Source organism: Mycteria americana, chromosome 7, assembly GCF_035582795.1.
Source record: "Mycteria americana isolate JAX WOST 10 ecotype Jacksonville Zoo and Gardens chromosome 7, USCA_MyAme_1.0, whole genome shotgun sequence".
Taxonomy (NCBI): domain Eukaryota; kingdom Metazoa; phylum Chordata; class Aves; order Ciconiiformes; family Ciconiidae; genus Mycteria; species Mycteria americana.
In genome coordinates this window covers 11,601,546-11,629,141 of record NC_134371.1, presented here as the reverse complement: position 1 = coordinate 11,629,141, position 27,596 = coordinate 11,601,546, and the positions used below count along the sequence as shown (strand labels likewise).

The window sequence follows — 27,596 nt, the reverse complement described above, 5'->3', positions numbered from 1 at the left end:
AGGACTGGTGACACTAATTAAAACACATCAGTAACCATTTAATTTACAATCCTGACACTGCAGACCTGAGAAAGTATATTTAAGGGGAGACACTTGAGAGATTCAGAAAGCCAGTAACTAGATTTTCTGATTGTGCAACTCAGTTTTACATCACTGTCGCACAGTGTGTGCAGTGCCTTAGTGCTCTAGCACCAGCAATGCTAAGGGACTGCTATTTGCACCTCTGCAACATTTCATCTAAGCTAGTGTAGCAGTGTCTTTCCAGAGCTTCTGTGGCAATTCTCCCTGTGCGCCCACACTGTTGGTCTCATGACCTTGCACCTGCAAAACCCTGATATTGTTACGGCAGGTTCTCACGGGAAGCAACTACCACTCACGAGAAAAATGTTTCACTTTCCCTCACTAACATTTGTTTTGCAGATTTTAGTTTACACTAGAGAAAACCAAGCATAGTGCACAACAAGGTGGCTAACAATCACTTAAATACTTGATAAATGCTATCCAATTATACATGTGCACAGAGATGCGCACATGCTCATCAATATGCATACTAAGATTTTGTTAGCATGCTCTAACAAATGCCAATACCATCACAAGGAGAAACAACTAATAGAAAGTATGAGCAGGACCTGACAAAAAGTATATACTACTAGGGATAAAGTATGGCCAAAAAGTTGCCCTCACCATTATCATTGCCACCTGCTGCACTGCAGAGAACTCCAGAGAAGGCCTGGGACCCCATCACTGTTCTTCCCCATTGGCTACTGGGGAGTTCTCCCTTTCCCTTCTCCTTCTTGTTCTCCCTCATTTTTTCCCCCAAAAAGTAACTTTCACTCTCAGAGCCAACATATGCCATCAGCTATAGACCCCCATTAATAAATCTTTCTGAGTGTAACCCTGTTGCACCCTGCTTTGTGCTCCACCACTCTCTGATGGATATCTAGACTGACCTGTGCAGAAATTCCTGTCCTTTGTGGTAGGCATGGATTGTGGAGAGACCCTGTATGCTAGATGTAATGTGAGACAGGAATGGAGACTGTGTGATGTTGTCCAGACGCTTGAGCTCACGAATAAAGACTCTGGAAGGAAAGAAGCACTTTTAAGTGACACTTACAACCCACCATATGCCAACCACTACACTCATGCATATATACTTGAAGAACCCTATGTCCTTAATAACAGGTCAAAGTATCTCTACTTTTAGTCAAAGCAGCTGATGCACTTACCTAGACACAACATGCAGAACTGTGAACAGGACAACGAGGGGCCCCACTGCCACCAGGAACCAGGGGAAAACCCCAGAAATCACCCCCACACAGAAGAACACAAGGATGACATTCTGGATGAACATTTCTGCTTGAAATGGCAAACGAACATCAACTGGAAAAGATGGAGGGAAAAGAGGAAGATCTTGAGTACAGAAAGCCAAAACAACCTATATAAAGCAATTCAGTCCAGCTGTACATCATCATTGCCAAGAACAGCGATTTCTCATGGCTTATTCAAATTTAAAATGTACATTTTCATTAGGGGTGCTTTTATCTTCCAAGATGCTAGTAGTCTTTCCAATTATTCCCATTTGCAGAAATAGCACTGATGCAACTCTGACCTAGTTACCACCTTTGCTGCACATCAGCTTCACCCTGATACTCTAGGTTCCCCCTGCATTAACTGCTAAGAGTACATGTGCAGGTAGGTAGGTACAAAAGCAGCTGCAGGTTTTCTTCTTTATAAGTGAACAGACAGACTTGAGGTATCAGCTGCCTTCTAGAATCATAACCCAGGTACGTCCCAATTCCTGCTTTGTCTATTACAAGTAAACATTTGGCAATGGATATAGGGTACGATCATCCCAACAGCAAGAGACTGAAGAGTATTAAGGAGTTAACTGGGAGGTCTGAATGTGGGATCTACAGCGCATACAGTGAGAGATACCTTCATCCATGTCTTTGGAAAACCTGTTCAGAATCCGCCCAGTGGGTGTAGTGTCAAAGAACTTCATGGGGCTACGCAGAATCCGTCGGAAGAGCTCATCATGGAGCCTTGATGATGCTCTGAGAGTTCCCTGACAATGCAGAAAACATTGCAGCATTATGAAAGAATGTTTGCCTTCCTGTCACTGCTCCTCCCCTGGGCACCAAAACATTCTGCTCATTTTCTCTCTCCAACCATAAGGGTTTTTTTCTTGCATTCTGTGCTTCCAACCAGTGGAAGGAAGCTATGAATTCTGGAAGAAGTTTAACAGAAAGCATGGTGCATCCCCAAGAGATGACTTATGGAAACCTTACAATCTGTGATCTGACTTCCTCTGGTTCAAAAGTCTGTCTTGGGAGGTGACCAAAAGAACCATGGTGACAGCAATATGCGGGGCGGGGGGGGGGGGGGGGGGGGGGGGGGGAATAAGAAAAACAACAGCATTGGCACATACCTTTACAAAGACAACGCCACGAACAGCTTTCAGGATCAACATAACTGCCATAGACAGTGCATAGATGCCAGCATAGTAATGCATGTGAGGGTTATCTTTCATACTGTTGCTTATGACAGTATCATTTCCCAAAGTCACAGTGGTGTTCTGCAGAAAATTCAAGGTTTCAGTGAATAGTTAGTTAAGACAAGGATTAAGCATGTACACATTACACGTGGCAGAATTTAACTGTCCTCTGTCCCCTCCCACCATATTTGATATTTCTTCTTTATTTAAAGTACTTCAGTGATCTTTGAATACTTCAGAAAGTTTTCCCTAGCAGGGATACTTGACTTGCAGATTTGTAGCCCTTGGCCTTTTTCCTACAATATCTTTGAAAATACTACCACAATACCACTTCATTTGATTCCCAATCTCTCATTTCATGCTTATCATTTCTGGTGTTGTTCTGAACAGCGCCAGATACTTGCATACCACCACTCCTATTACACAGCAATATTCACCTTGGATAGGCTGTACATTGTCTTCTTATCAAACACAGTTATTTTCTGCCAGTATGCAGTAAATTCTTTACTGTCACACTGTCGTACATTCTCATTCTCTTTTTTTTTTTTTTTAATCTCTAAGTATGTTTAAGGACCTCATTGCTTATTTTAATATTGTGGGCCATCTGCACTTCATTATTTCCTCTTTGAGGTTAGTAGTTTGCTCCCCACACCCAAAAAAAAAAGTAATCTTGCAGTTATATTTGAATCTTCAAATGCAACAAGACTTGCAATCAAAGCCCCTAGAGTGGGAAAAGTCCCAAACCATCCCAGGTCATCACAGTCTTCAAAGCATGTCCCAAAAGTCATTTGACTTAAAGCCATAAGGTTATCCTGTTAGATGTAAGGTCACGTTCAAACAAAAAACAGCACTAAAATTAGTAATTCCTCCTGCAGCTTGTTGGCCCCTTTCACATTTTCGTTTCCTTTTTTTAAACTAACCAAGACAAGGAACAAGAGGGCAGTATAAAACCCCACGAGCTATTGTATCTTTCTTATTAGTGGAGCTCTCTTATTCTTGGAGATGAACTCTCTAGTGAGATCACCTCCTGGGGAGCATTACAACTTGCTTAAATTAGGAAGCGCCATTTGGTCTCATAGGACTGCTTGGGATTAGTCTAGGAGAGCAATCCCCCTGCCCATTAGACACAAGAGAGTACAAAAGCTATTTATCTTACTCCACTGCCTTGCTTGATCCAGAAACTCAGCCACCAGTTGCTAAAAGCTGTACTGCCCACATTCAGCACAAACAGTGCCATGATGACAAGGAACGCAAAGGGGCCTCCAGCTGCCTGAATGTAGATACCATAAACAGACCAGGGGACAGAGCCTTTGCCTTTCTCTTCCAACTGGACCAACTGGCCTGTGAAACAAAGAGGAGGAGAGAGTGAGAAGAAAGCTGTTCCATGAAACTTCAGTAAGTTTGTGAACATACACGAAACTACAGTCGTTTTCAAACTGTACAGAATACTTCAAGAAACACAGACGTTACTTAATACGTAGAACTCAATGGTTCAGTTTTTCAAAAAGTTACATTTCCTCTGCAGAATCATTCACATCATGGTATGTCTGAAAAAGCATAATCAGCACAGACTTAAATACTAGGCTGCTATCAGCCTCAATATTGCTTTTTAAACCCTGCTGAAGTTCAAAGTTAACATTAAACAGAGAGAACCACAAAACAGAGGTCAGATCTTCCAATTCATACATAAATGCCATGTCCTGCCTAGGACTCTGCGAGTACCAAGCTATACACATTGCCCTCTTAGCATAGGAGGGAGAGGTGGTGAGAGAGACAGGGTACTACAAGCTCCGTTGTGCCAATGGCATCTGACCAGCGGCAGCCTAATTGAACTTAAAAACATTGTGCAGGCACCCATATTTAATGAATTAATGAATGTTCTTTGCCCACTGCCTGTGTCCTATCAACCATGCTGAGTGACTAGGACTTGAGACAGCTTTCAAAACCTGAGAGGTACATTAATAATACACTTTGAAAGCAAATGTTTTGAGCTTATTAGTGTATAAAATAATTACAGCCAGAAATCTGATTACATAGTTACCCTCTTCCTTCTTTACAACTTTCTCCTTCTTCACAGACCCTGTTTTGGTACTTTTATCCTGGGGTCTTTTCAGTGAACTGTTTGTGTTCTTCTTTATATTAATCTGCAGGAAAATAATGACACTAAACATACCAGAGTAATTTACTTTGACATTTTCATATCTGAACCCAAACTTTTTATAAGCTGCCTCCTCAAGGACAAAAGCTTTCAATAGCTTAGCATTCATATCAAGGAGGATATTAACTTCACTGTTATTATGGATGACTGCCAGCTCTGGTGGATTAAATTCTCCCCCTCTCAATCTGAACTGCTACCAATCTGTACTGGTAGCATGCAAGGTTAATTTCCAGAATCAGTGACACTATATGCATACATGATAGAAGAATGACACCCCTACTACTGAGAGTAACCTACAATCCCCCTGTCCCTTGTAAAAATAACTCACAATTTTATTAAGAAGCCTTTTTTCCCCAAACACCCTAGTACTTCACTCAGGAAAGCTCTCATGAAATGTCTCTAGGGATGAAGTCAGGTTAACTTAGTCTTCCATAAATCAAATGTCCAAACACTAAACTGCACACACAATTACTGTTCTAAACCCAGCCATCTTCCCACAAATGGAAGCTACTACCAGTTCAGAGACAGCCTACATTAATTGAAACCCCCTACACACCATCTTCAAGGGTCCTCTTCCCACACTTTACTTGAGAAGAGACATCTCACACATGTCAAACCATGAGAGACGTAGGGAATCTAACTTTACCATCCATTTCTTTTATCCCACCAGGAATGCAAATTAATGCTCCTTCCATGAGCTAGTTTTTACAAAGCCAGTGTTTACAAAGAGACAGTGAAGGTCAGCCAAGCACGCAGACTGGAGAATCTCATGTTAATTGTCATTACATTAATCTTAAAACAGCAGAACTATAATCTTCATGCATCAGAAAGGATACGCAAAGTAATGCATTATATTCTTTTCCTTCTTTCACTAACATCTCCCAGGAGAAAATTTCACCAAGCACTTTCTATATCTGTATATTTATCAGAATGCTACCTTTTCAGAAACTTTTTTTTTAAATGTCTACAACTTGTGAATAAGGAGCCTTTCATCTCTTAAATAAATAAACTGTTGATGTGCTTTTTAATCTCTTCTTACTAAGAGAAAATGCACACAATGCTTAGAGAAGTAAATCATCATCAAATAAAAAGCAGCAAAGTTGCTTACTCCAAAGAATAACTTCAGGAAACAAACAGGAGAAAGGTGGGAAAAATTAAAATGCTGAAAATTTAAATGCATGTCCTACTAAATGGTTCTTGTTATTTTCTAGATTTACCTTTTTTCCACCAACTAAAAGACTAGAGCACAAATCAAAGTTTGCATTTACAGCCATTAGTTCATAACAAAAGCAGTGTAAAGCAACAATTTTTTTTCCTAAAAACCCCCCAAAACAAAGCATTTTCAGCTGCATTTCCAAAAAAGTGTCACATCTAACTTTTGTCAAGTTGCATCACTTCTCCTGTGCCTCAGGCACACCCTATGTGAAAAAGAAGTAACAAACCAGTAAGAATTTTTTCAGACAAAGGTTGCTCCAGGTCTGTGCTAATTTGGAGGTAAATTAAGAAGTGAGGTGTGCAATAAAAGAGACAACAAGCTTCCTTCTCTGAGCATCACCAGAGGAGACAATACATTACTTTCATTTCAACTCATGAGCTCATTGGCAGAGTCCTCTCTACTATGCATTCCCTAAATAGGAACTGTGACTGCAAATACGAAGTGCTAACAAACCACAGACTATTCTACAGGAAATCTATTGGTCAGATCAACACATGAACGTATGAAGCCATTGCCCAGTCTTCCAACTATGTCATTTGGTTCATCTCATCAGAAAAGTCATCATTCAGAGCACTTTAAAATAAACGAACAAGTACCTCAATATGTGGTGTTTCTCCCAGCTGTAGGTTATTAAAAATAGTTGCATAGTCTCCATTTAAATTCATCAGTTCCTCATGACTTCCTCGCTCAGTAATGCAGCCTTCTTTCATGAAGATCACTTCATCACAGTCAACAAGATACTGGAGAAAACGGCAGTAAGAACAAGTCTTTATCATCATGTCCAATAATCAGACACACTCCCATACAATCCTCTTCAGTAGACATTTGCACACACACACCTCTTCTGAGGTAACAGACGCCTGATTTTTAAAGGTCCTGCATTGACTAGAGCACCACGATTACTCTCACTGTACACAAATAAAAAGTTTTTATGTTCTGTCAAAAACAATCTGTTATGGAAGACACAGTTCAGGATACTTAAACACTGCAAATACGATACTAAGTAGTAATATTTCTATGCACAGAAGATAGTAAAATAATCTCAGAATACATCCATTCTGATTTACTGACACCAAATCTAAGTTTTTCTGATGTGACGAACTAGCTTTATAGCAAGTCAGCAAAAGTGGTTTTGAATGACGTATTTATCTCTCTGGTAAATCTTCTTTAGCCAAGTGTTACCAGTCCAGATCAGACACCAAGCAGCACTGATATCAAATAAAGAATTAGATTGTGCTCAGTGCATATTTGCAAACCTAGTTTGTAAACATAAACCATGCATTCTATAGACGGACTGGGTTGTGCTGTAACAGGTCAGGGCATAGAAATTTCCAGTATGAAGGCAACTGACTAAACAGTATTTCAAGAAAGTCCAAGAAAGAAAGTATGAGAGTTGTAGTACCTGAAGCTGATGAGTGATGAAAAGGACAGTCTTTGACTTCAGGTGCTTCCTTATTGCACTGTTAAAAATGTGATTTCCAACATGAGCATCTAAGGCACTAAGGGGATCATCAAGGATGTAAATGCTCCTGTCACTGTACAGGGCTCGAGCCAGACTGATTCTCTGCCGCTGTCCTCCACTCAAGTTAGCCCCTCGTTCACCAATCTGTACAGACATACACCCATTATTTTATTTCTACAGCACCATGCAACACAGATATTCAGAGCTCAAGAAGTGACCAGCATGAAGCAGACCATAATATTTTTTATTTTTATATATATATATATATATATACACACACACACCCCCCATAATATTATATATTGGTTTAATACATATATGTATTCTAGTTTAGGTGTCCACTTCTTTGCAAAATGTGTTATACATTCAAACTCAAGGTTAATATGCTTGAAATGTGGCAGTACTTTTTTGCTTATTTTACTTTTTTTTACATTAACATAGCCATGTTTTTTTCTTAGCTATTTTAAATCAAGTTCAAAATAGGTCCTGTTAAGGCAGCTAAATTTACAACACAATAAAAAATTCCCAAATTGTCAACATTTGATTCAAAAACATGGCACAACTCAATAGCCCAGGGCCTGCATTGATAAGCTCAGCTCAGGAAGGTGCATTCAACAGCTTGGCTTATATGCATACCACAGACTGATGTTCCCCTCACTCCAGTCTCGTCTACCAAACCAAAACTCTACTTTTCTCCACCTACTAATTAGTTTACTATAAGCAAAATTTACCTCTGTCAGGTCCCCATTTGGAAGGATGGCTAGGTCAGGCCTTAGACAGCAACCATTCAACACCGTATTGTATCTAAAGAACAATTAGATACGCAGTAAGAACCCTGGTTTTTAACCCCCAAGTATCTAGCTAGTACAGCATTATCTCACTTCCTACACTAATAGCAGACATTCCAGAAGCTTAAAACAAATGATCTGCCTTGGGTTCCCAGGAGGAAACTGAAGATAATAATTAATCACCTACTTCTGAAGTACAGTGAAGGTAAGGAGGCAATTTCTTTCCAGGGATTGCTAGCACAGGCCACAGGGAAGGCCCCCACTGAGGGAGGGCCATGGAAGGCGCCAGTACATTGCAAACACCAGTTGTTGTGTTTAAAGAGGGCAAGGCCAGGACAGCAAGAGCAAATGCCACTTCAGTGCTGCTCCACAGCAGCTGCTAAAAACAGAGATCAGACAGTACTCCAGCATGAGGTACAGCCCTCACTGCAAATGAGCAATGACAGATGCACTGACAGCCATCAGCCACAGTGACCAAGTGCAAGAGAGGCAGGCTCTTAAATGAGACTTAAAGGAGTCTTAGAAGACAGACTCTAAAAGGATACATAGGCTTTAACTGCAGTGTACTCTGCATTAAATTTTCCCATACTTGGGCCAAGAATTACTAAGCTTTCATGAAAATCAGCAAACAGTTCTGACAAACCTTTCTTCATCATATTCCTTGCCAAAAAGAATGTTGTCCCGAAGTGTAGCATTGAGAATCCAGGCCTGCTGGGCCACATATGCAAATGTTCCACTTACTGCAATGCTACCCTCCAACAGGGTCATCTGAAATTAAAGATAAACTGTGAAATGATGCTATTCCATGTTTAGAATAAACTTTCTTCTACAGAGTACAAATAAGTGAAATAGGAGATAGGAAAGAGAAGAGCAATAGTAGTCAAAACAGAATTTCTCACCTGTCCTAAAATTGCTGAGATAAGTGAAGTTTTTCCGCTCCCCACACTGCCACAAATTCCAACAAGTTTTCCCTAGACAGAAAAAAAATAAATTATGGAACTCATTTCTTACATTCTCCATCCCTTTCAGAATTTGGACTACCTTTAGTACCTCTGAGGGGACAGCTGGACATTAATGACAGCTGAAAAGGGACATAACAGACAAAAAAGCAAGACAGTCAGTATTTTAGCTCTCAAATAATAAAGAGTGAATACTATCCCAAAGCGGACTAAAAGTGAATCAACTCTACAGGTATAAATGAATGTATTTTAAGATCAGCTTCCCTTTGATTGGGCCTGATACAGGCCCAGAGAATGCTGCAGTCAGCTAACAGCACCAAGGCCTGCCTGAACAGAATGCACCAAGATGCTTTTGAGAGTGGTAAGGAAAGATATAAAGAGGGAAAGACTGAAAGAAAAGCAGAATTTAGGATATATGGGTCCAGTAAAAATCCTTGCCTATGAGATGCAGTTTGCTAAGGAACACATACCAAGGAAAGGCTAGAATCCAATCACTTTGAAGCATTTCTCTGCAATAAAATGGGTGGGTTGATACCCACATTAAACAATTAATTCATCAAAACTACTTTTGTCCCTTTTGTAAAAAAAGGTAAAGTGGACAAAAAGGGTATATAGCCACTTGTGGAACACATTGCTGGCCTCCTCTCATTTACAAACTTCTGATAGAAAACTAGCCTTTACATTTTCAAGTAACTGTACTCCTTTTTCAAGGCTATTTTTTAAACTATATGCATCCTTCTCAAAAGTTTAAAAAAATAGGGGGTTTTATAGCTTAAAATAGTTTAAACTATCCCTCTATTCATATGACTACAGGAGACAATTTAACCATAAATATCTTGATAAATGCATGGATCCCATTACTACAACATCCAACTGCCAGACTGCAAAACTTGTGTATTTGTAGGAGATGTCATGTATTAAGTTCAATGCTTTTTCTTTGACATTTTACATGCTTTTACCCATCTTGGAATGAGGACTCCAACTGCTTCTAAATTCTTGAAAATCTCTGTGTCCTTCTACGGTACAAAAATTCTCAAGGAAGAAAATTGCACATTCTTCAATGAAAAGAACTGCTATGCTCCATTAGAACACCTGATCACCTAAAATGTTCACCCAGAATATAGCTGAAACCTTGCAAAATTATCAAACAGCTGCAGGAATACACCATCCACCAATACCCCACTGATACCCCTGTTACCCTGCTGATTCTTTAAGTTCAATGGCTCATATACTGTACTGAGAGCTACAAACAGCAAAACCATCAGTTAGATGTGAAAGCTATACAACCTACAGTTGTTTCATAGGCTGTTTGCAAAGATCTATTTTGCTAAAATGGCACAGCTGTTTACATCAAGATCAGACACTGCATCCTGGATACTGCAGTTGCCATGGATATTACAGGAGTGCACAAAAGCACTGTGCTCCATTTCATGCAAAAATACACAGCACTCTATTCCAAGGGACAGCTAAAAATGCGGCCTTTTGAAAGCTCAGATTTCCTCCTTTCTTCTCTTACCTTTTCTATCTCCAAGTCAATGTTGTAGAGAGTCCTCTGAAGCCGAAGGTTAACCAGGTGGATGATTTTGTTCTCCTCTTCAGGGCTAGGATGGTCATCATTGTCCACTAGAAGATGGCCCTTCTGCTCTGCCAGCACAGCTTGCTGTCCCTCATTCTGCAGCTTCATTTTCTCTTTCTTGCCCTTGGTGATTTTCTTGTCTTTTTTCACTTTGGGGGTCAACTTTGGTGAGCTCTGGACGCTGGCGTGGGAGAAGTCCCAAGCCAAGGTAGCATTTTTCACCTCTATCGCGGTGTGAGGATTGGCTGGTTTTTTCTTTATCATATGAACCTCTTCCATTAGAAATAAACTCTGATAGGAGTTGTGAGAGAGGTGTAAAGATGAGACACCTGATCAAGACTGGGAGACAAGCCTACGGCACACTCACGCAGCAAAACACATCAGGCTATATAGTAGGAGGAAGCTGAAGAGCAAAAGGTAGCTCATTAGTGTAAACTAACTCCAGGCCTACTAAGTGGCTGGGACATTCCTGGATGTGGTGGAAGCACTTAGATACACTAAGACTTTTACAGAACTGCAATACTCTGGATGCGATATGAGAGGGGCTTATTCTTTTAATACTGTTTGCAACTGCAGCTCTGTAACTTCCAGATTAAAAACACATGAGTAGAATACATGGGTTGGAGAGGAGAGGTCACTTTGAGGGAAAGTGACCGACTTGTCCTGCACACCAGCTCATTATGGAAGGAGATGGAATGACTTTTAACTTCAGCCTTTACCCTTCAACTTTTCTGCTGGGAAAAAGTCATCTCACAAATCTAGCTGATCTATCTTGGGCTGCCTGACAGTAAGAAGTAAGCCATTAAGTCCATTGTATCATGTTTTCCACCACATCCATCAGTATTTACAATCAACACAGATTAGGAAGAGATTTTTCACACAGTTTAATTACAAAATAAAATGTTTTCCACTTACATAATTTATGTTTTGAACTAAGAAGCCTTTTGCAGTGAAAGACTTCTCAATTCTCAGCCTTATTTACTCTTGCAATTGCTATGCCTGAATCATACATTCATAAGAAAGCTCATACTCATTTACAGAGCCAAAAAGTCAGTTACATTTACTGTGATGTTAGAGTATCCCCACCTTGTGTTACACTCCCTACACAGATTACACTGTATACAGTCAAACTGGGAGATATTACAATTTCCCCTTTCCTTCTCTTCCCCCCCAAAAAGTCCCTTCAGTGCGTTTGGATTTAAGAAAGCCTGATTTAGGGTGACTCAGAAGATGAAACAAAAATGCTCAAAAGCAATGGGATCTCAAAACCATTCTGCAGATCCCATTCTTCTCACACCCAGATTTGTTTCATGAATGCATTACACAGAATCCATATATCTGTCAATGTTTGTGGAATCCTATTTGGAAATTTCTTCAATGTGCAATGCGCTATTGTCTTCAAGAGAGAAGACAAAGTAAAGGTCTGTCCTCTGAGTTCATGCTAAAGTACACACAGTGTATTCACTTCACCGGGATTGAAGGATGAGATAGGATTGTTTGTGACAAGGGTTTTAATTTTCTGCCATAGATTCTGTTTCCTCAGACCACAACTGCATTTTATTCATATAGTGGACTTTCAGTCACTTAATCTGGTTTGGAAATACAAAACCTCAGTTTTTCATGACTACAAATAAAATTCTACTGGTTTGTGCAAAGCTGCCTAGATAATACATGACATCTCCAAAAAGAGTTTCATTAGCAAAACATGAAATTTCATTGCAGACACGTTGCACTGTCTTTTCATGCAGGTGGTCTTATAAGGGAGTTTAAGAATTATTATACTGTGAGCCATCTAGTCCTGTTTTCTATCTCTTACAGGGGCCAACACTTAAATCCTAAAATCATTAAATAAGAATATTTTGCTTCCCACACTGATATTATCTTAAACTAACATTCCTTCGCTAGCTTTGTATCTCTTTTGCAAAATCCAATAATCTGGAGTGCTAGGTGTAAAGAAAAAGAACTCCTCAGTCATTAAAACAACATTACCTTCCAAGTGTTCCCTTCGCATCTATTATACACATACAACACTCCACACTTACAGTTAAAACTGCAAGGCCAAATGTCTGCTTACCTTAAATCTGTCAACAGAAACAGATGCTTCAGATAGAGACTTCACTGAGAAAGGTGTTACTTTTAGAGCAAAAGTCATTGAATTAAAGACAGTAACCACTGTGAATGCCTAAAAATGAGACAAGAAAGAGAACCACATTTGGATGCAATATACTAACAACTCAACCTTCTAAGAGCTGAAATGTCACAGCAGCAATTCAAAGCCATAGAAAAGGCCCACAGTCCAAGAATAACCATTTAAATATTCAACATATTCTCGAACAGCAGAAAACAGCAGATCTACCCAACTCTTTCTCCAGTGCTTTGTAACAGACCAAGACAGACATCTTCACTGTTTGTAGGTCTACCGAAAGCAGCAGCTAGCAAATTCTGCATTAGCCTATTACTTGTGAAGACCCAAGTTCAAATGCTGTTTTAAGACATTTGTGCTGTTTGCATCCAAGCACACTGTAAAACAAAAACATCCAGTAATCCCAATGCCCTATCTGAATAGCAAACAGGAGTGCTCGTTTACATTCAGCTCAAAACCTGTTCTGGGGAAGGTCAGGACTGAAACAGCACTGAGAGTTTTTTTGTGCAAAATACAAGACGACATCTGCTGCTGTCACACCCATCAGATGTTCAATTCTGTGAGCAAGGCTACAGCCTGGCCACACAGGTACAGCCACAAAGCAAAGAATATGGTGAAGAGAAATGGCTTAGCAGAAAAGCTACTGTAGAAATATTGTAAAGAATATTTTCAACGCTGCAGTATGTTACCTGAGCTGCCGTAAGATCATAGCCAAGGATCATATGGACAGAAAAGGTCACCACGCTGGCAATGACTACAACTATGGGAGCCACGCCCACAGTGATGCTCTGGAAGTAGCCTGCACGCTCTAAGATTTTACGTTCTTCCTCACGAATTTCTAGAAATATAAACAGGAGCACCATATTTGAAGTATGGTTCAGGAGGTACATACACAACAGACACTACCATAGCACTACAAACACTGAGTAAAAGAGGCCTAACTCTACGCTTTAGCATTTATCACATTATATACCTTCTTATAAATACCACAGTTACAGAGGAGCAAACTATAATGGTCTGTAAATCTCCATAAGAATAGAGGTCTTTTTACTCTATTTAAAAATGGAGCAGCCAGCACATTTATTAAATGACAAAAAATGGAACAAAATTTAAAAATTTAAGATTAGTGCCAAGCCACAAACATCATTATGCTAGAAGGTGAAACTTTAGAAGCAGGTCTGTTTGTCCAACCCATCATGCATAACAAATAGGAAGCCTGAAGGATGAAAGTGTTATTACACTGCATGTACATCAACATCTATGGTACTAAGCTAGGAGGATGCACCAGGGTACTAAGCAATGGGGCATCTACACAAAAGGAAATGTTTACAGATTGTGTGAACTCACTTTGAACGTTCTGAGAAAATGGTTTGACCCAGGCATACATTTTAATGAACTTAATGTAATTAAGAACTTCATTCATCTTTTGCACACGCTCATCTGTTGTTGATACACATTTTCTTCTGAAATAAGCTGTGAGGCGTGATACAAACATCTGAAACAAAAGGCAACACCATGCAACATTAATGGCAACTCAGAAAGAGCAAGTACATTCAACTCCTCCTAGTTACCAGAGAAAGCCAATTTTGAATCTGAAAAAGGGATTCAGGGATGGGGCAAGGCGACTGTTGTTCTAACATAAAAGTCAGGCTGGAAACACTATTCATATCCTCCCACCCTATCTGCACTGAGCACTAGACTCACGATAGTAAGTTTCAACAAAAATAAAATTTGTGAAAAGAAAGGTGTGCGCTTTTACCAACATTGAATAGTACCAGATTTGTTAAAGTTTCTGAAGCACAAAGACTACAAAGACATTGACCTAAAGACACACCAAGTTGACCCTCATGGCAAATGAACAGTAGAACCCATTTTAGCCAACCTTTTAACCTGGTCCCATAAGGCAAAAGAGCGATCTGGACTTTGCACAGCCAGATCAATTGCTGCCATATGCCAGTGCTGTGAAGGTGGTAAAACAGTTTTAAGATTTTTACTAAACCAATCTAAAAATAAATAGTTGATCACATGTTTCTAAGTATCTGCTACTCTAACATTCATCCCATTCCTGGTCTGAAATTCAAAACACACCACACCACTTTAGGAAGTTTTCAGCTCCTTGCCCTTTTTCATACTCCTGCAATCTCTTTTGGAGTCCCCATCAATAGAGAAGGACTGCTGAAAAGAACTGGAAAAGATGACCAAACTCCACTCCTCATTCCCCTCTTTAAAATATCATTCCCATTATTTTAATCCTTACTGTTGACCAGATAAATTGGACCAAAGTGGACCTCACAGTATTCAGCCTCCATGCTTTTTAAAATTTGTGTTATGAATACAGTGACAAATCTTCAGCAGCCTTACATGGCATTTTAGAGGCAAGAAGATTTTGGCTCAAACTAGCCTATTTCACAGCTCAGCAGAAGTAGAGGCAGGAGTAACTAATCAAGAACACACTCTCCCAGATGCAGTGCTTTTCAACATCTTTTGTTGAAATCAAGAGCAATGTGCTCATGCAACACTGAGCTCCTGTACACAAGCTGGAGGGCTTGTGTCTTTCCAACCTCAACTACAAGCACCTGAGCATTCTGCAGTTTAATTTAGCTATGCGTATTTATCTCAGTCAAATCTATCAGCTTTTCTATTTCCATTTTCTAATTTTCTTTATCATTTTGCGCTTCCTGTTTCCAAATTTCTGCTTCATACACCATCTTTAGAAACACCTTCAATAACCTGCAGCGTGAGAAATGGGCTTAAATCTAGCACATTTCAACACCTTCTATTTAGAACTGCACGTACGTCTGACCTAACAAAAATGAAGCAAGTCTGAACTCTTTCCAACTCACCATTGCTGGGTAGAAAAGAATGAAGACAGCAGAGCCCAAGAAGCCTGTTGGACCCAGAATAATCACATTATAAACCATTCCTAAGATGGCCACAATAGGGCCCCCAGCCAACAAACTGCCAACTGCTGCAGCTTCAAACATCCTTTGACCATCACTGGAACATACATTTATGAGCTGAAAAATACACATAACAGATTATTTAGATTTAAGGCACAGCTCATTCTCAAAGGAATATATTGCATATCCCTTTTCACACTGCAATTTCCAAAATTATGCTGCAACTTACCTCTCCAAGAGACTTCTCCTTGATGTTCTTCAGCTTAAGAATTTTCTTAAACGCCATTGTCAAGATAGCTCCACGCAGTCTAACCCCCGTGCGGTAATTCAAAGCCCAGGTTAGCGCAAGGGACCAAGATCGCACTACTTCCGTCATAAAGATGCCAAAAACTAAAAACAAGCTGTACTGCAGGTTGGACTCACTCTGTTGGGTATACTCCAAAAGATGTTTCACAACGAACGCCTACAGGAAGAAATGCAGGCTTGCATGAACACCCCATCGTCCCAGAAGACCATGCAACAACTTTATGTTAAGTTAGAAATAAGTAGGCTACTTTGCTTTTAAAAGAGCCGTTTGAATAGAAAGCATCTTCTTTCTAGAAGTAAAAGGTGTCAATACAAGAAGTACTGTAACACAAAGCCCTGCTGAGAGCCAAGCACTGAGTCAAATTTAGTAAGTAAAGAGAGTTTAATTTGGAACCACATTCCTCGCAGCACGCTTCTAATCCTCCGTGTCTTCTAACTTAACATAAATCTGTCAGTTAGCTGAAAGCAATGCATTATCATATAGAAGAGTTTTAAAATATAGTCACTACTTATACATCTGCGCACATTAAGAAACATTCCTTTACGTGACATTAAGACCTTTTTTATTTTATCTTTGGTTTGCTTCAAACGTGCTTATTTGATAAAAAGGAACAATGTACCTACAGTTGTAGAGGGGAAGAGTGAGAAGGACATTTGCAAAACATTCCTGGAAATAAACATCAGCAGTTTAATAGTAAAGAAAAAAACAAGCAGAAAGCACAAGGTACGCAATACCACAAATCATTGGGGATAGGGGAGAAAAAAAAAAAAGACAAAAAATTAACCATTTGACCCCTCCCCATACCCTCTCCCCCCAAAAACATAAACACTTTACCTCAGGAATCACATTTCAAACATCACCTGCAGAAAAAGGACAGCCCCCAGAACCATCAATTCCCACCTCCAGCTCTTTGTGGTCCAACGGCACAATATAACATCATACAACTCACAATCACCAGCAATATTAAATACTATTGACTGCGAAACAATAGGCTTTTATTTGAAATAAAGTGCCATCTTAAATAGTAACATCTCAAAAACACTGTACAACAGGTAGAGCATTGTATAAACATACAGTCTGCACATACAGGATAATTATAAAGGGCTAATATCTAACAGTCAGTCTCAGCCTCTAACATAAACTAGATTTGATACTACACACAAAATTATAAAGATACAAAAACAGAACAGTATTTGTTCATGAAGTCCAAAAGAAGTCAAACTTGCAGGTGCCAACAGAGGAGGCTTCTGAGGCTGCACAAATTCTGAAATCTGGTTTAAAAAGTATCCTACAGTAAGGCTTCACAGACAGCACAAGATTTCTTAGAGAGCTTTTCAATAAATGATGCTTTAAGATACTGGTGCTTTTGATATGCTAATACAGAGCAGAGAATTACCTTTGCCCACAATAAAAAGCAACCAAAAAAATCTGAGACCAAAGAAAATATTTGAGAAGCCTTCACATCATAGTCCGTTGAAGTCCTCTTGGCTAAACCAGGGTTTGCAAATAAGAGTTCTGTATAGTTTGAAGAGAGAGGGGAAAAAACAATACCTTTGCTGAAGTAGTTGGGTTTTGATAGCTATAGCCCAGCACCAAATAACAGAAAAAAATGGAGATCAAATTCATCTGTTCTGAGGAAAATAATTCTGCACGTCAGAACCAAGGAAACATGCTGTAAATAATTTTGCTCTTTCTTTTTCACAGGTGTGAATTAAAGCCAGATGTCCATCAGGTTCTAGAATGGCCACTGAGAAAATTTACATATCGATCCCTGAACAAATGTGAGGAGCTCACAGATCTATTGCATTCCAACTTTCTCCTTACTTGGATTTAGTTTTACATCGACTGTTTGGACCACAACTGCATACAGTTGGTTTGCAGTTACTAAGGAGATTACTGACTTCTTTTTCCAGTATTCAATCCAACATATGCAACCGAGTCACTGAGCAATTGGGGTGAAAATCCCCATTTTTCCTCATGAGCTGTAACTCAGCATGGTCGCAGACTGCAAGCATTTTCTCGCACATCACAGCATTGCTGAAAGTCTCCAAGAGAGGATGTATAAAGATAGCAGATGTTTCCTGGGGTCTCATTCCTCCCAAAACTTTTTAGTGCAATTTTTCAGCACTATTTTATAGATTCAGCATCTCCCATGATGAAATAGAGACCAGCTTACATTATACCCCCATTTTTTTTTCCGGAAGAAAGAAAAGAGGAAACAGCAGATTAAAGAATTTTGAAAAGGGAGGGGAAAAAAGTCACACAGAATTAACATTTACATCTGAACACATACTATTTGAATTCAAACTAGTTTAGTGACAAGAATCCAGCATAAAGTTATCCACAGAACAAGAAAGTTACAGTACAAAAACTAAAACTCAAGCTAATGGGGAAAAAGGAACTCCTGTGACTATTACCGTAGTAGTTGGTACTAGCTGCTTGGCTGTCTTAAGCATTCCCATTGAATAAACATTACCTTACCTTTGCTCTTGGCGTTGGCTCTGCCCAGCAGGACTGTCTCATTCTGACGCAGAAAACAGCCATCCTGAAAATTCTAAAGAACAGCTTCTGTCACTGGTCCCACTGCAGTGCCGGCGTCCCTGCTGCAGCCAGCGTGCGACAGCACAGGGCAGGCTGCAACTGGAGCCAACTGGGAAACCGGGAAACTTACCTCCAATAGCTTACCACTCCCCCCTCCAATAACTGACCAAACTGTCAAGCTGTACTCCACTAAGATAGCAAGTTTCCCCATCTCCCAAACAGGAAGAATAGCTCTGAACAGTTTCAAACAGGTACATTGTTCAGACCTGGAGTTAAACTGATTATGTTTAGTTATCAAAAAACTTCTTTGCTCCTCAACTTGAACTTGAAAGTTTTGGTAGCTGATCAAATGGCAGCAGATATTCACTGGAGATAAATAGTATCTCACCTATACTAGTACATTCTGATGGTTATTACAAGGCAGTCTGACACATGCAGCTGTCTCACGAGGTTACGGGTTTGGATACTGTGCCAGATGCAGAATTTATCAAAATAAAAAAAGGAAGACCCTTGAAGGATCTATCGGATGTCAAAAAAACCCCACTCAGGAAGTCTGCGGTAACTCCTTTCCAGTTATAACCATCACAATGCTCATTAGCAAAGCCACAGGTGTTGGCTGGCATTTCAAGGTCACAGACATTCAATTAAAAATTTTGAAGTTTAATATAGTGTTTAACTCCATTTTTATAATTTTCACCAATACGTGAGGTCAAGTCAAGTGCTTTTCCTGATCTCCCTTTTCACCTTCAGGTGACTGAAAGGGTGTAACAATACAAGAAAGTACTGATACTTCTGAGGAGACAGCATAGGCATATCTACGAGGCATGCCATTTTTAAAAACAGGGAGGAGGGATGGTAAAGACTTATTTTTCATGCCAAATGATGGAACCAAAAGGGAATTGTTCCTTATTCAGAGAAATGAATAAGGTTGCCTGTAAATGGGCAAATGTCTATAGATAATTTTAAATTACCCAAATCGAGCATCAATTGCAGCAGTAGCCCCAGCCTAGTCAAGTTGGTTTGTTTTCCTCCTTCCCCTCCCTCTTGCTCTCATTCAGCAATTTGGCTGAGACAAATTGAGAAAATTACACTACAGAAATTAGGGGCAACCCTGCTGCAAGTTCTTTGATAAAGATAAAAGCAGCTTCTAAAGCCTGTAGTGAAACAATGACAGAAGCTCTTCTCGGGGAAAGCTAGTGCTGTTAAAACCTTAATCATGATTTATTGTTAATTACCAAAGTATGTTCATATATTTTATAATACAAGCTACTATAAATTATTACCAAGAAAACAATACCACAGAAACATTTATTTTTATTCATATTACATGAAACAAGGCAAACTTTAAAAAGGCTTAAAAAGCAGAACGTCATTTTGATAAGACATTTAAAAGCAGGAAAACATTTTAAAAAGACATTTCACCTAACAGTGCACCCAAGTGTACTTACCCAAGAAATGAACCTTCAGCTTACCAGCACACTGAAACGTGTACTACTAGCAGTAATACTGCTCCTACTCCTCAAGGGAAATGTGTAGAGAATAAATTTAGTCAAAATTTCAACTGTAAATCTGCACAGCACGTGCAACAAACAGGTGACAAAAAATGGTGTGAATGTCAAGTCCCATATGTTGTTATCTTCATTATGACCCATAGCAACAAACAGCAGCAGTTCCTAGAGGCAGTAACGTACTCTAACACTTCTACACGAAACCTGTCTGACCATTCTCTGTAGGATCAGTAAAGACTATACCCACAGACTTCTTGAGACCTGCTCACATTAGTTTTTAAGTAGTGCTCTAATAAAATTGTTTCGTTCCACTTCTTGAAGACTGTGCTATTAATGCCAATAATCTAATATTATTGTTTTATCAGACTGAATTTTATTCCAAGATAAATTTACAGAATTGCAAAAAGAAAAAGAAAACAATTAAGAGACCTGCACATAAGAATTTTATGCAAAAAGACCACATACCAGTTAAGGAAGAACTTTAAACTATACTCAAAACCAAAGAGAAAAACCGAGTGTGCATTTCCTCCAAGATACCTAAACTCCCCCTCCCTTCTCCAAGAACTTGCCTCAGTATTCAGCAACTGATTCACCAGCTGTAGGAAACCTATCTTGGATTCTTGAATCACTCTGGAATTTTGCCCCAAAATTTCTAGCTAGTCAAAATATTTAAGTGATTCTGCAATGAAACCTTAAGATTTTACAGTTGGCCATGAGATGGAGCCCTCTGGGGTTGTTAAAAAAAGGATGGATATTACTTACTGGTCCACTAAAACCCGCGAGCTGCGTGATCATCAGACACACTATGGAAATGATGAGCCTGGTGCGGCAGAAAATCCACACAACCCTCCGGAGAGAAGCATCATCGGGTCCACTTTCTTTCAGTTCTTCCTGCCACAACCTCTCCAGCCTAATTAAAACAGAAGCCTCGTGTTATAAATTTTTCACCATGAGAGAAGGTACAATCTCATTGGTACTTCTTTGTGAAAATTCCAAGCACTTCCTAGCCCAGAGCAACAAAAATTACTAGATATCAAGAGAAATAAATACATGGTACATTCTGTGAGGTAAAGAGAAATATCTGCTTCTTGAAATATCTATGTTGTGTTACTTCTACACAACACAAATGCGAAGACCACATTTGGGTGAAAAACACAATGATTTTTGCTTTGCCTGGAGTCTCTTCGGCAATCGTAATATACTGATTTGTCACAGTCTTTCCTTGCTAATCTGACAGAAGAGTTGTGGAGTCAAAACCTGAGAAAAATTCTCATTAGCCATAAAAGGTTAGCCTGATCACAAGATCTGACCCATATTCAAGCAAATCACCTTGCTACTGTCAGTATTATTGTTCATTATTTTAGCACAAGATTTTTTTTCAGTGTAGTTGTAGTCAATCAGGAGCTGCTGGAAGGCCGGGACTTACGTAAAGTTGATAAGGGGGATTCAGACTGGAACATGGAACCTCCAATCAAAAATTGTTGTCCTTGGGAGTGAAACGCATCCTGGAGAAATATGTAAGCTAATCGATATGTTTTGGGAACAATCTGAAGCTACTAGTAGAATTGTGATAAGCAGCACCCTTACACGAACTATCCTCATTATAATACTAAAAATCACACCCCTTGAGCTGAAGACCCCGGCCCAAGCAGAGACCCCTCACCTTTGGGCATGCGCAGAATATTAAAGTAGTACTGTAGCTTTAAGAGTAAGACAAGAAAATATAGGCCAATAGAAAACTGCTTTGCGTAATTACTTATGCATACATATAACTAGACTGTATAAATATTGTACCTGCATGAACGAGCAGCGTGCTGGCTTTGTGGAGCTACCACCTAGCACCCGGTTTTGTGCAAAACTTGAAATAAACTGATATCTCGGGTCTGTGTGCCTATTGGGTGTTGCACACCAGGTAATGAACTCCATTTGTGAGACAATGTAGTCTTGAGAAAGAACTTTGTTTTAATAAAAAAATAAAGACATGCGAAATCAGCAAAACAATTGCAAAACACTCCTGGAGGCAGAATCCTCGAAGTTCACTGAAATCAGCAAGAGTACAGGAACAGTGCTGCAGGAGGAAGTGGTCTATAAAGGATAAAACTAAATTCCACTATTCTGAGAATGGCAGAACAAAATATCAGTGCTGCTTTTCTAGGGCAATACTATATCATTGCCTGTGAACTAACATATAAAAAAAAAGGAAACAAGATGTCTCTACCTTCTACAATTGACATCTGAAGACTCATGCCTTGATAAAGACCATACATCATCCATAAACAATTCCCCTTTCTTGTACGCTCTGTGGGCCAAAGGAGTGAGCCAGGAGAAGGTCATGCAGGAGAAAAGCCCAGCATTATCAACAGGGTGCTGGTGTCTAAAAGAAAAAAATCACAAACAAATGAAAAAGGAAACAGAATTGTAAATCCCTGAGAAAAACAAAGCCTCCTCTCATTGAAAGTACTGAGTACCAAATGGCCCATGCCAGTCATACTTGCTAAACAAATTCTGATGTTTTCAGTATCAGTCAGCAGACCTACAGCTGCAATCCTGCTTTCTGACTGGTTTGAAAAGCAGATGCTCTATCAGTTCTTTTGTAGCCTAAAGACTTACTTGGAAGTAGTCCGTATGGGTTTCAGCACATTCAGGCCATGGTGGTATTTGCCCTTATGATGCTCTTCGTCCAGCATTCTCAGCTGGGAATGCACGGAGGTGTCCAGTGGCAGGCCCTCTGCCCGAGCAGCTGCTTCCAAGGCATCCTGGCATTCAATCTGCTTTTACAAGAAAGACAGCAGAGTCAGAGTTCAAAACTATGTTTAAAGTCCATGACTCCAGACTCCAGCAACTTTGCACCTCTTTCTTCTGTAAATTATTATGCAACAACAATCACTATCATTTAAGTGTCTTAGAGGACAGGCTTCAGCCTGGCAGCAAAGACATGGAAGGCACAAATTCTAGATCTGCATTAGATTGCTGCATTTGTAAAACATAAATTAACACCAGTATTGTGCCTGTGCATTCGAAAGATAAATGGATAGACCAGACTAATCTTGCATCCTGCCACAGTAAAAACAATAGAGAAATATTACAAAATCAAGTACCTTTGACATCAGTTCAGGAAATCAATGACTGGCTTATGCACTGAAATTAAGACATACATTTTTGATGAATTTACACCCTCTTAGTGTAATTTAGATATTCTTATCCACAGAAAATTCAAATTATTTCCAGAATACTACTAAAGTCCCTTCTTCAAAAATATCTTGGATTAGATCAAAAAACAAATATGCATTAAGCAGAATTGTACTTTCTTTCATCATGTTTCCTGCTTTTTCTCTTTTTCCCTAAACTAAAGCAAAGAAAGATGACAATTTTCTCTGCTCCCAGCCACTCTTTTCAATGGCTCAGCAACTTTATTAACAACCACTTAAAAGGCAAGTCTTATCTCAGGGGAATTTTCCCACAGCCCTAGTGAAAGGCAGACCTAAATGCTAATCTAAGAGGAGAAAGGAAACAGCAATGATATGGAGTAGTCAAAATGTTGCAGAGTTCAAACAAACCTTTTGATCAGAAGCTAAATGTGGCAAAACTATCTGAGGAGATTAGCTTGCTATCTATACTCACAGAGGGCTCACTACAGGTTCTGCTAACTTACTGGACCATTTATTGCAGTGCCATGTTACCTGTTTGTATTCTAATTTTTTTAAATGGAGCTACTTTGTGGAAAAAACTCAGTTCTGAGGTAAAAATCTTCCTGGCTGTCTCACAAACAGAGATACTATGTTTACCCTTATTAGTTACCTTCCCAGAGCAAAGTTATTTTATTTCTTTGAAAACAGCAACTGTAAGTGCCTTGTAGCCTCCTAAAAAAAACAGTATCTGCAAAGCACTAAATGCATATCAATAGCAAGCACTTGGTTCCTCACTTCGCATCACGTAATTTTTGTCAGAAATGCCACCATTTATCAGATACTTAGTCTGTACTACATTAACATGTAAGCATGTAGCACATTAAGACACCTAGCTTCCACTCCTGTGAAGGACAAGAACAGGAAATTGGTAATAGCATAAATCTGTCCTTTATTTATTTAACCAAAGTACTTAAATAGTGCCTAAGCAGGTTGTCAACAATCCACGGTCCTGATCTCAAAAACTTATTCACTAAACCTAAAGCTATGGTTACAAAAGAAGATAGCAAAGTAATAAGAAAGCAAAAGAACATTAAAAAAAGTTTTCCAAAACCAAAACCACTGTATTTGTCAGCATAAAAAGTTTTTCAGCACTTACAAACAAGAATAGCTTTTTAATAAGAAAGCACAATTGCAAAACACTGTATTTTTAGGCAGTCCAAAGATAATGTTCTTAAATACGCACTGTGAAAAATAATCAAACTCTCCAGAGCTGCTCAACAGAATTCTCTCAGCAAAGATGGAAAAGATGCATTGATAAAAGACTAGGGCACTGCCTTTGAAAGGCCTTGCCCTAACATCTTGCCATACAGGCAAGTATAAGTGCAAACCCCTAGTCGAGAACATTGCTCATCTCCATCTTGGCAAGGCTGTCAAAATCCCACATGTACAACTATCAAGAAACAAATGCATCACACTACTGCACAATTAAGATTCTAAGAAAGACCATACAGTTCTGTGTCACATTAGAAAATCTTCAAAGCATAGAGTTTATCAGGAACAAATGAGACTCCTAAGCAGTTCTACAATGCATTTCTAGAGTAAAAGACTGAAGCGCAAAATCTAGCAACAACTCCAACACTATTAATTTAGGTTTCTGAATCCCTATTATTTTTTCAGGTGTTCATCAACTGCAATATCCTGATTGGCTGCACGCATGTACAGTTTTCTTGGAACTAAAACTGTGAAGAAGTCATTAGCAATGTGATGTAACAGGCTCCAGCACTGCTTGAAAGAAACGCCTAATAAATCATGGCTGCACTATCAAACAGAAATCAGACAGCACTTTTTCTAATTCAGTAACTTATTAATATGCCAATACAAACAATCAACCAGGTGATACAACACAGTGTTAATAACTCTAAAGAAATGCTCACAGAAACAAAACAAGCCTAAATCAGATATCACTAACCGGAGGGGAATCATTCAAACACTTCTTGAAAAACAGCAGCTCACTACTCAGCATCATCAAAAAGGCCAAAAGACAATGAAGAATTGCTACAAAAGACACAAAGAATAAAGCAGGAAACATTACCATACCACTTAAAAAAACTAGGGTTTGCCTCCTTTTTGAATACCAGAGTCAGTCCCCTATCACTTCAGTTCAAAAAGGGTATTATACTTAAAATTACTTTCTTGCGAGCAATGATAACAGTTAGGATTGGAACAGCTTCCACACACGCATAGATTTAAGACTTTTCAGCTGGATAGAAGAAAGGAATAAATATAAGGTACACGTATTTGAGAGGTCCATAAAGTCATGAATGGCATGAAGAAGATAACTAGGGAATGATCACAAACTGTTCTTACAACAAAAAAACTGGGGACATTCAGTGAAACTAATGTTTTTCACACAAGGCATACTTAAATTTAGAATTCTCTGTCATAGGATGCTATAAAGTTCAAATGCATAAATGGACTAAAAATGGGAGAATTAAACTCACATAGGATAAGCATATCATGGCTTATTAAATGCATGACAGAGGGCAACAGCAATCATTTACACAGCATCTTCTTTATAGCTAGTGAATTCCAAAAAAAGTTTCTGAAGCCATGGGCAGCTCCTAACAGGGGGTAATGCTTCTGCACTCCACCTTTTGTGAAGCTGTGGCACACCTGGGTGCAGGCTGATACAATTCAACAGATGACTGGGAAAATTAACAGATGAAGAAAACAGTTAAACTTTTAATCCTGAGGGAAATCCCTGAGAGTATGGAGAGTACTGAGTGCACACATAATCTTGTCTTGTTCTTTTACCTCCACAGCTACTCACAGACAGGCAGAGAAAAAGAAGCATGGCTGGTGCTGCTACCACAGAGCACATCTGCCCCTCTGAATTTCTGCATCTTGAGAGCGCAACAAAACCCTACCAACACCTGTTACCATGATTTCCTTGTCCAACAAATTGGTCGTAGCAATGGTAAGCACATAAGGTAATGCGAGAGCCAGAAAGACAACATGGTTGGCTCAAGACACGTCATGACAGAAAGTCTGGGTGAGGTGAGGAAAATAGGTTAAGGGCAAGGAAAAATATTTGCTCATTAAATTAGAGACAGCAGTACCAAATTCACAATCCATATACCAAGGTCATGCGAGAAGGCCATGAAAATACAGACAATTCAGGAGCCAGGCTACAAAGCTGTCAAATACACATGATGTCAGAGGTAAGCAAGACAGAAGTTCTGTAGGAAGCCAGAGGGGCATCAGGAACATTACACAGAAAGGCAAGCAAACTCAAATATATGAAATAGGAGGATACTTCTGACAACCTGCTCAGCAGCCAACATGGGCATTTATCTCTGACAATGGCGAGTAGGTGAAAAGAAAGGAGGCAGCTGTGTTGTATACGGGAAGGAAAAAAAAAAAACCACAGTGAGATCCTAGCTTTTCACACAGGCAATCTCATATTTAACAGAGAAGGTAGCAATTTATTGGTTTGACAACTGTAACATCAGATGATAATAGCAAAACCAGACAAGCCTGGAGGACAAGCAAAACAGATTTTTCCATCCCTTACTTGTCTTGCAGAGAAAGAATTTGATGTGTATGCAGTCAACATATGACCCAAACCCCACCCACCAAACAACTATTGTCTTCCAGAGCTCAGACCACTGCAGGGAAGAAGCTGCATCTCTTCTGGTCCTACTGCTACCTGACAAGAAACTAGAGCAGACATATAAAGGCTTCTTTTATTAATACTTGCAGCTGATACAGAATACAAAAGCTACTGTGTTTGATTTACAATTACATGAAGTTAAAATTGTTTTATTTAAGTAGTAAAGAACTCTGAGTTGGCAGTACTGCAGAACAGGAGCTCCCACCTCTTTCATTTAGAAGGCAGAGCTCAGCAGGCCACCTCACTCCTTTGTTCAACTTCCCAGTAAGGAGAGGCAAATGGGAAAACAGCACAACAGAGCTCAGGATTAGGTGGACATATAGGGAGAAAGAGAATTATATGATCACCAGTTCTGCTCAGTGCTTAAAGCATTCTGCATATTACAACTCCAGGATGAACAGTAATTTTAAAATATTTAAGAGACTTCATTAAAGGACTGGTGTTTCAGAACAAGATTAGTTATTAGTTTGTATGGGCTGAGGAAGAATAGGATCAACTGTTCTAATTAGCTTAAGGATAACTAAACCAAAATAAAACAAGAGTCTAGGAAGAGATACTCCGAAATCATAATTACATCCTTCTTCCCAGAAATTCCTCCGAGTCTTTCCAAGCATAACCCCACTTGAAAGTAGTTAGGGGTTTCACACACTGCTTTTGCAGGTTGCACAGGCAACCCCTAAAGCACTGTTGTCCAGACTTCTGGAAGTCACCAAACCCAGGAGCATCTAAAAATTAAATAGGCT

The 27,596-nt window shown here is 39.4% G+C and overlaps 1 protein-coding gene across 8 annotated transcripts in view; it reads right to left on the bottom strand.

Annotated features, from left to right (window-relative positions):
- ABCC5 (ATP binding cassette subfamily C member 5) overlaps positions 1-27,596 on the bottom strand; it is a 51,639-nt gene that overhangs the window by 12,440 nt on the left and 11,603 nt on the right. For 3 of the 8 annotated variants that reach the window (XM_075507016.1, XM_075507017.1, XM_075507018.1), the window contains exons 3-22: positions 22,663-22,823; positions 22,271-22,426; positions 20,815-20,962; positions 15,926-16,159; positions 15,640-15,813; positions 14,144-14,291; positions 13,486-13,634; positions 12,728-12,835; positions 10,594-10,944; positions 9,018-9,089; positions 8,762-8,886; positions 8,062-8,134; positions 7,271-7,474; positions 6,465-6,608; positions 4,536-4,638; positions 3,651-3,835; positions 2,429-2,575; positions 1,936-2,065; positions 1,227-1,380; positions 951-1,079 (exon numbers count right to left, since the gene is read on the bottom strand). In XM_075507016.1, the coding sequence (XP_075363131.1) occupies positions 951-1,079; positions 1,227-1,380; positions 1,936-2,065; positions 2,429-2,575; positions 3,651-3,835; positions 4,536-4,638; positions 6,465-6,608; positions 7,271-7,474; positions 8,062-8,134; positions 8,762-8,886; positions 9,018-9,089; positions 10,594-10,944; positions 12,728-12,835; positions 13,486-13,634; positions 14,144-14,291; positions 15,640-15,813; positions 15,926-16,159; positions 20,815-20,962; positions 22,271-22,426; positions 22,663-22,823 (3,095 nt within the window). Of the gene's footprint in view, positions 1-950; positions 1,080-1,226; positions 1,381-1,935; positions 2,066-2,428; positions 2,576-3,650; positions 3,836-4,535; positions 4,639-6,464; positions 6,609-7,270; positions 7,475-8,061; positions 8,135-8,761; positions 8,887-9,017; positions 9,090-10,593; positions 10,945-12,727; positions 12,836-13,485; positions 13,635-14,143; positions 14,292-15,639; positions 15,814-15,925; positions 16,160-16,622; positions 20,717-20,814; positions 20,963-22,270; positions 22,427-22,662; positions 22,824-26,754; positions 26,812-27,596 lie in introns of those variants that run through there. The other 5 variants (XM_075507020.1, XM_075507019.1, XM_075507021.1 and 2 more) reach the window with 5 other exon arrangements.